At 49.1% G+C, this 14,713-nt stretch overlaps 1 protein-coding gene across 1 annotated transcript in view; it reads right to left on the bottom strand.

Moving 5' to 3' along the window:
* Gmpr (guanosine monophosphate reductase) overlaps positions 1 to 13,832 on the bottom strand; it is a 39,302-nt gene extending 25,470 nt beyond the window's left edge. Inside the window, exons 1-4 of the mRNA XM_021180306.1 lie at positions 13,532 to 13,832; positions 6,682 to 6,801; positions 4,146 to 4,229; positions 60 to 233 (exon numbers count right to left, since the gene is read on the bottom strand). Of these exons, the coding sequence (XP_021035965.1) occupies positions 60 to 233; positions 4,146 to 4,229; positions 6,682 to 6,801; positions 13,532 to 13,618 (465 nt within the window). The 5' untranslated portion in view covers positions 13,619 to 13,832. The remainder of the gene's footprint in view (positions 1 to 59; positions 234 to 4,145; positions 4,230 to 6,681; positions 6,802 to 13,531) is intronic.
* Between the last annotated feature and the right edge of the window lie 881 nt (positions 13,833 to 14,713).

Below are 14,713 nucleotides of genomic sequence, written 5' to 3'. Positions count from 1 at the left end.
GAACCCAGCACACCACACCTCCCAGGCCCCTCATCTTGAGAGCATCCCATCAGACTTACCATGATGGTGTGTTCGGGGAATTTGGATCGGACCAGTTTCACAAATTCCACAAAATGCTCTGAATACCCATTGGCCACATCCAGGCAGATGAACTTCACCTGAGGCACAGCTTCCAAGACGCGGCTCATCCTCTCAAGATCATTCTGCCCGCTGCCAGAACTCACGGCTACGTGCTGTGGCAAGGTGTAGCACAGACAATGGCCATGAACAGTAGGACTCAAAAGAAGACCCTCCCTCCATCTGGCAGCCCTCCGAGGTCTACCCTGAGCAAACACAGAGGCTCTGTTCAAACAGCAACAGAGGTAAAGGAAACCTGCTCTTCTGTGATCTAAATTCATTGTTTTTTTTTTTTCCCCTATCTTTGACTTAACACCCATCCTCGAACCTGGGTCTCAGCAACAAAACCTCTCAGTAAACAGATTCTGAAATATTCAGGAGACCTTGCCCTTGGCTTCTTCTCCATTTTCTCAAACTTGCTGTGTAGAACTTTGTGCTACGTGTAGAGCTACTGGTGCAAATGTGTCATATGGGAAAACTCACAGAAGGGCAGCATAGAAAATTTCCAGAAATAACAAGTGAGGGCAACAATCATTTACAGATTAAGGAGATGTGTGTCTAGGATATGACTTGGCGGAAGACATGTGTAAGGTCATTCATCCTCTGTTGAGCTCAAGTCCATCTGAACCACACTGTACCTGTGTGATGGTTAGTGTTATCAACCTGAGAGCCTAGAATGACCTGGGAGACAGGCCTCATAGGCATGCCTTTGGGAGATTACCTAGATTGAGTGAATTGAGGTGGGAGACCTGTATCCCCTTTCCTTTGCTGGGATGCTGGGATGGTGGGATGATTCTGGGGTGATAGTGGGATACTAGGATGATGCTGGAATACTGGAATATGCTGGAATGGTGGGATGCTAGGATGATGCTGGGATGGTGCAATGCTGCTAGGATACTGGGATGCTGGGATGGTAGAATGATGCTGGGATGCTGAGGTGGTGGGATGGTGGGATGATGCTGGGGTGCTGAGGTGGTGGGATGCTGGGATGATGCTGGGATGATGGATGATGCTGGAGTGCTGAGGTGGTGGGATGCTGGGATGATGCTGGGATACTAGGATGATGCTGGGATGCTGGATGATGGAATATGCTGGGATGGTGGGATGCTGGAATGGATGTGAATGGAGAGAAGAAGCAGATCAGCAGAATGCATGCATGACTCTCTGCTTCCTGACTGTGGACACATGTGGCCAGCTGTCTCACCTTGACTCCCCATCATGACCCTCTGTACTCTTGGACTGTAAGCCAGAATAAATCCTCCCTTAAGCTGCTTTTGTCCGAAAATTTCAGCACAGAAACAGAGGAGGAAAACTAAGACATCGTATCCGAAAATGAACAAATAAATAAAACCAGGGGCTGGAGAAATGGTTTGGTGGTTAAAAGTGGCTACCGCTCTGGCAGAAGACCCAGGTGCGATTCCCAGCAACCATGCAAATGCTTACACCCATAACTCCAGTTCCAGAGGATCAACATCTTCCTCTGGCCTTTGTGGGTATTAGACATGCATGTAATGCACATTATACATGTAATACATGCAGGCAAACACACAAAACGTAAGTACTTTAAAAACAACACCTAGGTTGAGGTGGATTTTTTTGCTGTCTTATTTTTATGCGTATGATGTATAGGCAATCATTAGCTACATAGAAATTGTATTGTATGAAGCAGCACATGTCATATACAAGCAATTTAAATCTACAAGAGGATATGTATAGATTATATGTAGGTTTACTACAGGGCCTGAGCAACCAAGGACTTTGGCATCTGCAAGGAGCCTGAGACCCCAACAGCTAGCAAGGGCCGTCTATACTCTGAACAATATATCCAAGATGGAAGAGTTTATATTGAGCCAGAATTCTTTTATCTCAAGCCAACTGTCTGTAGTAAAAGTCCACACCTAACTATTTAAATCACAGCAAAAGCAACAGCAGCTATGCCAGCACCCAAAATCATTATCTCATTAAAAACGACCTCCCCACAAAGAGGCAGGCCCAGACCTCACTGCTGGCTTCAGCTTAGCACCAGTAGAACTTAGAACTCAGTCATGTCATGGGAAGGGCTTATGATGTCATTTACTTAGTGGGATTACATGCTGTGCCAACCTGACACAAGCTACAGTCATTTCCGAAGAGGGATTCTCAATTGAGAATATACTCCCATCAGAATGGCCTATGGGCAAGCCTGTGGTACATTTTCTTGATTGATATGAGAGGGTCCAGCTCACTACAGGCAGTGCCCTCCCCCGGCCTGGCAGTCCCGGGTGATATAAGAATGCATGCTAAACAAACTATAAGCAGCAGTCACCCAAGGCCTCTGGTTCAGTTCCTGCCTGTCTCAAGTTCCTGCCCTGAGCGCTTTCTCTAGATGACAGACTATACAATGTACATGCCTTAAGAAGAAATAAACCCTTTTCTCCCTGGGGTTACTTTTGGTCATGGTGTGTCATCACAGCCATAGAAACCTTAAACCGAGACATCGCCTTACTAAACTAACAATTTTAGGCTAGTTATGCCATAATTAACATTTTCCTGGTTCCCAGGAGGATTTGTTTCATTTTCTTTCTCCCTCCCTCCCTCCCTCCCTCCCTCCCTCCCCCCTCTCATTTTCTTTCTGATAGCACTGGGTACTGAAGGTAGGGTGCCACTCACTTTTCAATCCTCCCAGGTAAATCCCACCTGAGCCACATCCCAAACTTGTACTTTTGTATTTGAGGGACAGGCTACGTCGCCCAGGCTGCCCTTGACTTTGAACTCCTCCTGTCTCAAGCCTCTAACGTTGCGGAGGTTATAGGCTATGGCACTGGGCCTGGCTCTAGATTACTTATCGAAGCTTATCTATTACTCTTTAGCTCCTTCTTCCTGCTACCGGGGCCCAGATAACTCTGTCTCTGTGTGTGTGACATCTCCACCTATGTGTCCAGCATGGGCAACTAGTGTCAAGGACACCACGCTTGCAGCTCTTGCGTTTGGTTTTCTTTCACTCAGCAAAATGCTCTCTGGGTTTGTTCACACCATGAGAAGTCAGTATTTCCTTCCTCCTGTGGCTGGATAGCATTCTATCCTATTGATACATTTCATTTATTTGTCCATCAGTTAGACATTTGAGTTGTCTAGGCTGCACTTCCTACTTCTGGGCTACTATAAATGTTATGAGCACTTATGACCCAGTGCATGGGTGAATGTATGGTTTCATTTCTCCTAGGAATGGAGCTTTTAGTCATATGGTAACTCAGGCTTCCTCTCTTGAGTGTCTCAGTCAGGGTTGCTACTGCTGGGACTTTAACACCCCCACCAAAGCAATGTGGAAATGAAGGGTTTATTTGGTGTCTGCTCCCAAGGAAATCAGGACAGAACTCCAGGGAAGGAACCTAGAGGCAGGGGCTGATGTAGAGGCCATGGAAGGATGCTGCTTACTGGCTGGCTCAGCCTGTCTTCTTAAAGAACCCAGGACCACCATCCCGGGGATGGTCCCAACAGCAATGACCTGGGCCCTCCCTCAGCAATCACTAAAAACAAAATGCCCTAGAGACTTGCCCACAGCCTGATCTGATAGAGGAGGCATTGCTCAAATGGCCACAGCTTGTGTTAGGCTGACATTAAACCGTGTTTGGGTTGTTTAAAAGACAACCTCAGCACCTACTATATTCCTCCCCACTATATATATGAGCATCCCAATTTCTCCACACTCTCAACAATTCTCACATCATTCTAATGACGGCTCTCCTAGCAGGTGTAGAACATAGTGAAATAATCTTGTTACCATTAGGATGCACTCTCTGTAGCCAGGAAAAAGCAGTTAGATTGGATTCACCTGGCACCCCTGGCAGGAAGCAAGGCTCTTCCCCAGGCTCTGGGCAGAGATATGTACTCCCCAAGGTGAAGCTGATCTCATGGGTAATTGCGTGCCCGTGGCGGGTTTCCTCAGGCAAGCCCGGGCAGTGAGCCTAGCATCCTGGATTCAAATGCTTCTGACGTGGCTGCAGACTTCTCCTCCCCCTTCAGCCCATGTCCTGTAAAACGTGTCATACCTGCAGGCATTCGGGGTGGGTTTCCGCAAAACATTTCCAGTCATCCAGGGAGTAATGCTTGTGAACGGCTGTAAACATGGCATGCTGGGAAACAAAACCAGATTGTCAGGGGCGAGCCAGGGGAGCCCATTTCCCCGCCGCCCCCCCCCTTCTGCCTGCTGGGGTAAGTCAGGGACAAAAGCATCCACCGCTGCCTTTCACGCCTAGTTTGCTCTGAATGCGTCCCTGGGAGCCAAAATCAAACAAAGGTGTATGCGATGAAGCAATGAATCGCAAAATGGTCCCCTGCTCTGATCTGATCAGACAATGTGTGTTCAGTCTTGGGAAGCCCTGCCGAAAGGCAAGAGAAGGAATCAGGGCTCATCTCCACCCAGCTGGCCCACCTAGCTCTTGCTCACACCCAAGGCGGGCCAAGAACACAGATGTAGAAGATTCCCTAGACCAGGAGAGTTATCCTCCTAACGCAAGCTTCTGCTCAGTCAACCAAAGGACCCTGCCTTACATCCAAAGCTTCCCCCAGCTCACAGCCTAAATACTTCTGGCTGAAAGCCAAGAAGAGAGGCTGTTTTGGGCTACTGAGCCAAACTTCACCACCATCAGACCAATGGCTTGCAAACACCATTGAATTCTCAGAACAACTTTGAACAGACTTACTGTCATTAGGAGTATTTCTCAACACCCACTTCTATAAATTTAAGAAATATATAGCAAAGCTGGGTAGGGTGGCATGACTCCAGCACTTAGTAGGCTAAAGGCTGAGGCTGGAGGATTGGCAGCAGGTGAAGGCCAGCCACAACATAGCAAGACCCTACCTCACAAAGGGGTGTGGGGCAGAAGAGGAAGAGATAACCAATTTAGCAGTTGCTTATAGCAATGGCCCAGCATCAGATTTCCCTGCTCCTCAGCCTCTCCTCTAACTTCCGAGTCACCCTACACCTCCAATTTCCCGCTCTAAGATCCACACTGTCTGTGGATCCCAAAGTAGACACCTCACAGAATCCCCCACGTGGTTATCTCGGCCAGTGCAGGCCATGGCATTCCTGGGAAACAACCCTGTGAAAGCGGGCAGGGCAGAGTAAGCTCCAGGTTCTTCAGTGGATAACAAGTTTGCAGACAAACCAGGCTACCTGTGTTGCTCCTTGAGCCCCACACCCTTTTAACTGTGAGCTTGCTGTCATTATAACAAAGTATCTGAGGTAATTAACTTATAACGAGGAAAGGTTCATTTTGGCTTGGTCTATTGAAGGGTCCATTGTTATTGGGACGGGGGCATGTCAGCCCACCATAGCAAGAGAGCACAGATCAAAACTATTCACCTTATATGCCCAGCCGGGGAATAAAGGAGAGAGGAAGACACTGGGATCCCATAATCCCTTGCAAGGCCACACCTTTAATGACCTAAAGACCTCCTGCCAGACACCATCTCTTAAAGGCTCTGCTGTTGAAAAGTACCACCCCGAGAAATACCCTTTAACACACGGACCTACAGAGAAACTTTCTCACACTACAGCATACACTAAAATTCATCACAAGCAGTCATTAACAACAAAGCAAGGAAAAGATCGGGGATGGGGGTGGGGCGGGGAAAGATATCACATTCCTTTAGCGATTCATGTATTTGCCTCAGCCCCCCTTCTGGCAGAGACTGAGAGAGAGGTGACAGACAAACAGCTAATCCTCAATCAGGTGAATGCCCACCCCCCCCCCACTCCACTTTCTGAGCTCATACTCTGAGAATCTTTCCCCTCCTCGCGGCAGCCTAATGATGCCTCCCTGTGATCAGACTCGCCACCCTCAGGGAGAAGCTTTCTAACTAATTGCATTTAGCTTTGTGCTTGGCAGACACGACCAGCAGAAACAGATACAAAGTTCCCGTGCTCATCCTCCAGAGGCCCTCTAGTCTCCACCCCTGACCCACAGGTCTGTCAGGAAGCAAATACCTACAGCTGGCATTTCCTCTGATTTTTCCCCTGAGGTCAAGGCTAGAGTCAAATGAAACCTTGAACTTGCCTTGGAATCCACCCAATTTAGAGATGTGTCCTGCACTTTCGGGAGTCACTCTGGGTTTATGTCCTGCCTCTCTACTTGACTGAAGGCCCTGGGGCAAGATGTCCCTCCTCGTTCTCTGTCTGCCTGAGTTTCCTCATTTGCAAAAGGAGCCTACCCCATGGAGTTATGATACGAACTGAGAGACACATTATAATAGAAACGATAAGCACTCTCTAACGCAATGTGTTAAATATTACATGCAAACTGCTTGTCTTCATTTTAAAGGGATGGCTCCTCTCCAATATGACTTTCATCCTGCTGCCTAACTTCTTTTTGAAAGCCTAATTTCTAAACCTATCACAGGCATTTTCACAGAAGAGCCAGAGCCAGAGCCAGAACGAGACCATCTCACTGAGGTTCAGACAGGACAGATCTTTTGACTACAGAAGTGGGAAAGATATGCTCCTTGCAACAGTCAGACTCAGCAAAGAATGAGAGTCCAGGCACCTGACACCCCTATTCTCCCCCAAAGTGGTTGAGTTCTCACCTGTGACATCACCACAGCCATCTCAAATGTCCCCACAGTGTCCATGTTGGCCACAATGATGGGAATCCCTGAGTAGGTTTGCTTCGAGTTTCGAAATGTAAAAGTTCGCTCAAGATCCACCTGTTGGCAAAAAAAAAAAAAACCACCAGAAAGAAATGAGTTGGCTCTGATATAACACAGGCAGAATTCCCAGTGATCACAGCAGGAGGGAAGGACACCAAGGAGAAGGTACCCCTAGGCCCCTAGACTCTCTTCGGCCCAGTGTTCCAAGGTTAGAACAGCCCCAAGGAAACCATGTAGTAAGCTATACCCACACACAGAAGTTTAAACAGTCCCACTGTCCCCACACCCAACTAAGACACTAGATATTCTTTCAGGAAGCCCAAGATCTATGTGAGGTCTTCCTTCATCACTCACCCCCCAATCCCTCTTCCACCTTCTCTCCTCACCCTGTCTCACACTGGCCCTAATCTCTCTCTCTTACACACACAATACACACCCACACCCGCAATGACTCCCCCACCCCCACCTCCAAGCACTGAATGGTCCATCCCTCTTATAGGGAACTCCATCCACTCTAACAACAGTGACCCTCCTTCCTCCTCCTGTCAGGTCCTTTCCATCTCCCTGTTCACCTTGAACCACTCTACACATTTCCCAGAACTGAGCTACAACTCCGTAATCCCTTTGCCTTTTGGCTCTGGCGGTGGTTTTGTAATTGTGAGCAGTGGGGAAGTACAATGCAGCCATCTGTGTCTGCCTTGCTCAGACAGCTGCAGGGAGGGCCCACCAACTCTCCTGGAACTCCAACCTGAGTGCACATTTGACTGCGAGCTGTCAGGAATCCAGTCAGGTGCTCAGGCGGGACTGTGGACTTAGCAGAATCACATGCCAGAGCTGCCTGGGTCCTCCCAAAATGCTGGGGGACTCATTATTACTCCTGTGACCCAGAACCGTCTTATGCTTGAGCTTATCACAGAGCAGCCACTCCCATTTCTCAAATTCATGTCTGCTTGGGTTTGACTTAAAGGAAGATACCAAGTGAGAAGCTGGAGGACAAGGGGAAAGAGAGATTGGAACCCCATCTCCCTCGGACAGCTTCTACAGGGCAGCCTCGGCCCCTTCAGATCTACTCATATTCCTGGCTCCAGCTTTCTTGGCCAAGTCCAGTTCCTCCCACTAACTCACATCCATTGGTATTACCAATCACTCAGCCATGTCAGGAGGAATCTTGGTAGAAGAGATTGTCAATAAAGAACTTGCCTTGCAAGCATAAAAACGTAAATTAGGACCACCAGAACTACGGGAAAGCCAGGCGCACGCATACCTTTTCCTTGCTGTGAGGATGCAGGAAGTGGTCTGGCTAGCCTGACCAATTTGGTGAGGTTCCAGGCCAACAACAGGCTTTGTGTCAAACAAAAGATAGGAGGACCCTGATGCTCCATACTGAAGGTTGTCCTCTAACCTCCATATGTACACTGCGCGCACACTACACACAGGTAAGTACTGTGTGTGGACACACAAGCACACTGCATGTGAATAGATTCCCTTTTTGAAATACTCTCTATCACTCATTGCTTTCACTGGACTCTGTGGCCAAGGTGAACTGACAAGGAGAAGTTTGAACTTTAATCCTACGTGCACCCTGGTTTGCGAGCACAGACAATCGCTGCCTTCAACCAGCCTGCTCCAGATGGCTACCTTTTCCATTTTGTCTAACTTGCCCTTCACGGTCTGAGTTAAATCAGAGCGCACTGTGGTGCAACCCAGACCCTTTAGCCTTTCTGTTCTCTCTTGCTTCTCCAAGTCCAGAAGGCTAGCCTTAAATGGTGGGCGGAGAGAGGAAGTGAGTCGCTGCCTTTCCATGAGTCTCCTAGATGCTGTCTCCTCTCTAACTGAACTTCCTCTGTTGGTGCAAGTCCTGCTGACACCCTGCAGGATGTCTGAGGGAGGCCATTCCCCTCTGCTCTGCACTACTACGGCCCCCTCCCATCCTTGGGCCCAGACTGAAAACAGAATTCCTGGTCTCAAATACTCTTTTAATTCTGCCTAACATGTACAGGAGGGAAGAGCCTCTGCACTCTGTCCCCAGTTGAGATCACAATATATATCTTGGCATACCAAAACCTATCTGCAGGAAGCACGCATGCATACCTGTATACATGCACAAATGTACAAATGCACGCACGTGTGCGCGCATGCTTACGTACACACACACACACTCACATTCACACACACACACTCAACCTTGACAATGAACCCTTCGCTTCCTATCTCTGCAAGGCAGCTTCCTGGCACTGGAGGTGTGGGGTTCAGCAATGAAACCTGTGTTTAGCAGACAGTAGGCTCTGCCAGCAAACCTCTCCCTCCCAAATGATATAAGGCAGATTCTTCCCGATATTTAGTTCTAAGAAAGAGAAATGAACTTATCTGTCCTAACCTTATCTACCCAGACACACACACACAGTCCTCTTGTTCACACAGAGATAAATAGTTTACTCCAACCTCCCAGGGTTTTACTCTGCCACAGCTGCTGAATGCCCCCAGATACAGCACCCCAAAATACCCACTCAGAAAGTCAAAAACTGCCCCCCTTCACCCCCTAAAATAACTTCTGTTTTCTTTACTGGGTCAGTCTGATCATTACCCAGCACTGCAGGTCTAAAGTACACACAGCCACATTTATGGGCAGTTGCATGTAATGTAATGAACGGGCCAAGCTAAGCTTAAGGAGCCACTACAGGAAATATGCTACACTGTCCTAACAAAACAATCATGCATGGACATGGCAAGAAAGGTACAGGACGGTACCCGGAACGCCCACCCACCCACACTTCCTTCCCAAATCCTTAAGGCCCGGTGAGGCCATGCCTGTATGTTAAGCTCAATGGACTGCCACCAACACCGTTGTAAACAACTGCCACTTGACTCTGGCGTGGGAGAGGATGCCCCAGAAGCATGGCTGGCCTTTGGGGGAAACATTCCAGGAAATGGACCACAAAGGCCTCAGGATCAGATTGCAGCCGCTTGGGAAGGGAATTCCAGTATCCTGACTCCCTGGAACAGGCCTTTCTGGATGCTGATGTGACCCCCAGGAAGCTTCTCCACAGGTTCTTGTGCTTCTGAAATGTGTGTGCACAGCTTAGCACCACTGTGAGCCACGCAGTCCCTCAGCGCAAAAGGCATTTAGAGCCGGAGTCCATGTTTCACACAGTGATGATCTCCGAAAACATGTCAAGACCTCTCCCAAGCTGCATCAGTCAAAGCTTCCGTGTTGGAAATTATATTTTGGAGTGTCTCCCTAGGTGATTCTGAGGCACTTGTGAGGAAGAACAAATCTGGGCAGGCCCTAAAGCCACAAAACAAAGTTTACATAGGCTGTTACAGGTTAAACTGTGGCTCCCCCAAATGGTACTGAACTCTTAACCCCAGTACCTGTGAAATGGAACCTTATTTGAGAATAGTAGCCAAGTTAAGTTGAGGTCACCTAGGGTTTAGAAAAACCCTTATCAATGTTCTTATCAAAAGGGAAACACTTGGACACACGAACACCAAAGGAGAACAAAGGTGAAGTTACAGGGCTGAAGTTAGGGGCTAGATTTGGGCATTTACATGTTGAGGAGGGTCAAAAGTAGCCAGCAAGAGCTGGAGACGTTCGTGGAAGGCGCTGACTGTCTCACAAACAGCTCTCAAAAGAAACCTACCCCATAGACACAACTTGATCAGAGACCACCAGCCTGCCTAACCAGGAAACAAACAAGCCTGATGGTAGAGCCACCTCTTCTGTAGTTCCCGGTTGCAGCAAGCTCGAAACACAATGCCAAGGTAAGAAAATACACAGGATCAGAACTGAGACTAATAGAGCCCCCTTTTACTGTAGATTCTCTCCACTCTGTCCTGTTCTCTGTCCCCTGTGGGTCAGCCTGTCACAGATGCAGACTGCTAGACCTATCTCTCTTCAATGGTCCAACAATCGTGATAGGGTTGTAAGTGGATGGAAGGGCATTTGCATGTGCCCTGTCCTAGGACAAGCAGATGGCTCTCTACGGTGCATATTCTCCAATCCCAACTTTCAAAATCTGGTGTTCACATGTTAAAGTTTAAAAAAAAAAAAACAAGCAAATAAACAAACTCTTGTGGGTCAAGGAGATGGCTCAGTCACTAAAGCGTTTGCCATACAAACGTGAGAATCTGAGTTTGATTCCCCAAAACTCAAGTTAAACAGCTGGGTATAGAGGCACACTTATACTCCTCCGGGTTGGGGAGGCAGAGTTCCCTGGAGCCTGCTGGCCAGCCAGACTAGACTGCTCCACAAGTTCGGCGGGTCAGCAAAAATCCCTGCTTCAAAAATGACATAATAATCTTTTAAAAGGTGGACAGTGCCTGAGTGTCTGAGGGATAACACCAGAGGCTGAATTTTGGTCACCACTAGTGCATCTGCACACACACGTGTGTGCATATAAAACATACATGAATATGTTCACACAAGCAGAAATTCTTACTTAAGAACTGGGATGGGGTTGTTAAAGCCAGTACTGGGTCCCATGGAATGATGGATGCCTCGTGTGTTTCAGATAAGTCCAAAAATCTTAACTCAGTCAACAAACCCTGTGGCACTTCCATCTTTGATACCTTGAGCTAGATAGACTTGGGAGATGACTAGCCTGCTCCTCCATAAATGCATTGCCTAGTTGCAACAACTCTCCCTGTCCCCCTGCCTCTGGAACAAATTTCATTTCCTGTAAGCTGATGAATCAGGTCTGGTTCTGAACAAACTGCTGCATTGGTAAAACCCATCCCTGCCAGATTCTGTTCTAGTTGGTATCCATTTTCTCTTATGCCTCCCCCTCAAAGCTGTTGAGATGTTAATTGCCTATCTACCCCACTGTTTCCAATCTGCTTCTACATATTATTTCTACCTGGGCGAATTCACTTCAAGTCCCTGGTTGTGCCTGCCTGATAGCACAAGAAACGCTGAGCTGGAACGGCAGAGAGGCCAAGGCAGCCCCTTCTGCGGTGACAGGCAAGCAAGTGGCATTATGTGAACTCATCCACCAGGCAGGAGTGGCCAGCCCCAGGAGGCTAGACCAGAAACAATTGGAAGAGCCAATCCAGGTAGTTCTCTCACAAAAGCTACAATATGAGACAACAGTCCTCTAGGGCACAATTCTCACTGTGACAGGTATACACAGATTCCAAGATTCAACCCAGGCTGGGACATTAAGAGTGGCTATCAGCCCCAAACCAGGGGTTGCATGACATCATACGGCTCACGTAAATATTAACACTGCCCCTTCTCAAGAGCTTTGCTAGTTCAGAAAATGCATAGACCCTTGCTGTGGATGGATAAACGTGTAAACGTGTATGTGTTTATAAATAAGTGGCTCATGTCTAAATAAATTTTAAACAAACATAAAGGAAAAAAAAAACCAGACAAACACTGAAGCCACCAAATTATTAGTCAGCCTAGAATGCAAACACTTCATCCTGACCTGGGTTTAGGAACTTACTGGCTCCTAGGTTCTATTCAACACTCCGGGGGCTGGGGGGGGGGGTTCTCTAGTGTTTATTTTTGTTCCAAGGGTTTGCCCTGTTTTTTAGCATCTGAAAGCACAGGATGACCAGCAGCCCCAGTGGCATATAATCTGGATGGATAAGAGTCCACCACTCCCCTCTAACCCACCCCCCAAGTCCTGCTTGGTCCAGTTCTGCCTCCAAGCTGCCAATACCCCTGCTTCAGGAAAGTTCTACTCTCTCATTGGCTAGCCCAGAAGGCAGTCCTAATTCATACCAACCCTCAGCTGGCAGCTGCAGGCACTGCAGTCGGGCCTGGGCACCGGAGCGAGTTGTTTGCTGAGGGGATTTATTTATGGTCTTGTTTGTTGAGCAAAAGGGATGGGGCGGGCAGGCAGGCTTAGCTCCCCCCCCCCCCCCCGCCCTTGTCCTTTCAGGCTCTTCCTCCTGAACCCCCCCCCCCAACAGAGCCAAGCCAAAGGTTCAGGAACAACTCCACCAGCGAGCTCCGCCTTTCTAGAAAACTATTTATCCTTCAAGGTCTGACCTCGGCCGTCTCCCGTCTCCACCTGTTCCCAGGCGCTCATCTTATCATGGTACAACTAACTTCCAAATGGCCCAAATGACCCTCACCCCAGCGCCGTCCGCTTGCATTACTCTGGGCTGGAACTGCAGGCTGTCCAGTACCGCAGAGTGCCACCAAAAAGCAGGTCCCCAACTCAGTTCCTGCAAGACCATTTAAACTCGAGAAAACAAAACAAAACAAAACAAAACAAAACAAAAAAAAAAAAAAAAAAAAAAAAAAAAAAAAAAAAAAAAAAAAAAAAAAAACAACTGAAGTGCCTGCGGGGAGCGCCCGGCTTTTCCGCCCGGTTCGCAGACACAAGACCTGATGCTAAATCAGCAGAGGCAGGTCCCGGCGCCAGGAGACACTGCTCCAAATTCCAAGCTTGAATCTGCAGTTGCATTTCCCTTCCTTTCATCCTAGTCCTACTGTTTCCTCTCCTCCCCGGAGCGCCTCTCCTGAGACCATTCCTTTTAAAGTCACTGGACATTCGGTTGGTTGATCTTAGCTCCTCTGTGTCAGTGTGAACTTCCCCAAGCCCACCACCGGTAGGCAGACACATTTATAATTCCAGGCCCGAACTAACCCGCCTTGTCACTGGCCCTAACTAGAGACAATCCAGGTGTAAGAGAAAACTGACTGGCCTTCCCCCTTTCTCAGGAAGGGGAGAGGGTGTGACGCCCCTGCCTCGGGCACAGTTAGGCACCCTGTGCCTCCCTTTGCACCCACTTCCCCCTTGCCAACCCGAAGGCGGTATGCCAGCGGCCCCACCTCGGATCGGCTCTTGAGGCTGCTCCGCTTAGGTCGCAGCAGAACATCCTTGAAGTCGAGTTTAAGGTCCGCGTCTATGCGGGGCATGGTGCTAGCGGTGCGCGGTAGCTTCCTGCGGCGGAGGCGGTGCGAAGGCCGGCGTCAGCCGGGAGCTGCGGGGCGCGTGCGTACAGTGGCGCCCGGGTGGCTGTGCGCAGAGTGGTGCTCCGCGAACCCGGTGCGCACGCCTTGTTCTTATGCCCGCGCGCCCGGAGCCCCCAGCACCGTTCCCCCAACGCCCGGCGCCCCGAGGGAGCGCCCCGCCCCCGGCTTGCAGGTCCCGCCCATATCCCGGGTCTCTGAGCTGAGCCCCGCCCCGGGCCCAGTTCCCTCTGCCTAAGCGCCCCCTCCTTCTGTTTGAGTCTAGCAGTGAGCCTGGATTCTGCCATGCAGCACCCTAGAGAGCTCTGGCCTGGGCTGAGCTGCAAAATGAGTGCGGATTAGACTTGCACAAAGTCTCCCATGCCCCGGGGTGTACCCTGATCGTAGTCATAGGGGTGACCAAAGGAGAAGGTTAGGAGACCAGGAGAGTGACGTTTTGTTTTGTTCCGTTTTGTTTAGGACAGGGTTTCACTATGTAGCTCTTGCTGTTTTGGAACTCACTATGTAGACCAGGCCGGCCTCAAACTCACAAGAGATCTGCCTGCCTCTGCCAAAGACAGGAGCCACTAAGCCTGACTGTAGAGTATGGCCTTCATATGTGTTCCAAAGGGAATTCCCAAACCCCCTCTAAGGAGAGAGGAGCAGAGAGCTCACTGACTTGGTCCAAAATGATAGTCAATGCTTAGCTCCTGCTGAATGCTGGCAAGGTAGACAAAAAGATTGATGGAAATCAGAGCTCAAATGCAGGACTCTTTCGGAATATGTGAGAAAGGGCCACCTTCTTTGGCATATACCTGTGATTACATATCACAGACCAAAGCCATCCTCCAGGCTCCTCTGGTAACACACATTTGTAAGAAATGTCAAGGCCTCTGTAATAGAGAGCCTTCTTGTTTTCACCTCCCCAACTCCCCCTCCACTATGCTAGTTCCCAGGCTGTTCCAGCTGACCTGCCCTCCCGCCTCCTCCTTGTAGAGGGCAGGAGTCTCTCATCATTTTTGCTATTCTTCTCCCCCCCCCCTTGAACCTCCCCCCATCCAT

The sequence above is a fragment of the Mus caroli genome, chromosome 13, assembly GCF_900094665.2.
Source record: "Mus caroli chromosome 13, CAROLI_EIJ_v1.1, whole genome shotgun sequence".
NCBI lineage: Eukaryota > Metazoa > Chordata > Mammalia > Rodentia > Muridae > Mus > Mus caroli.
Note: the sequence above shows the minus strand (reverse complement) of the source record. Positions and strands in the feature narration are given on the sequence as shown.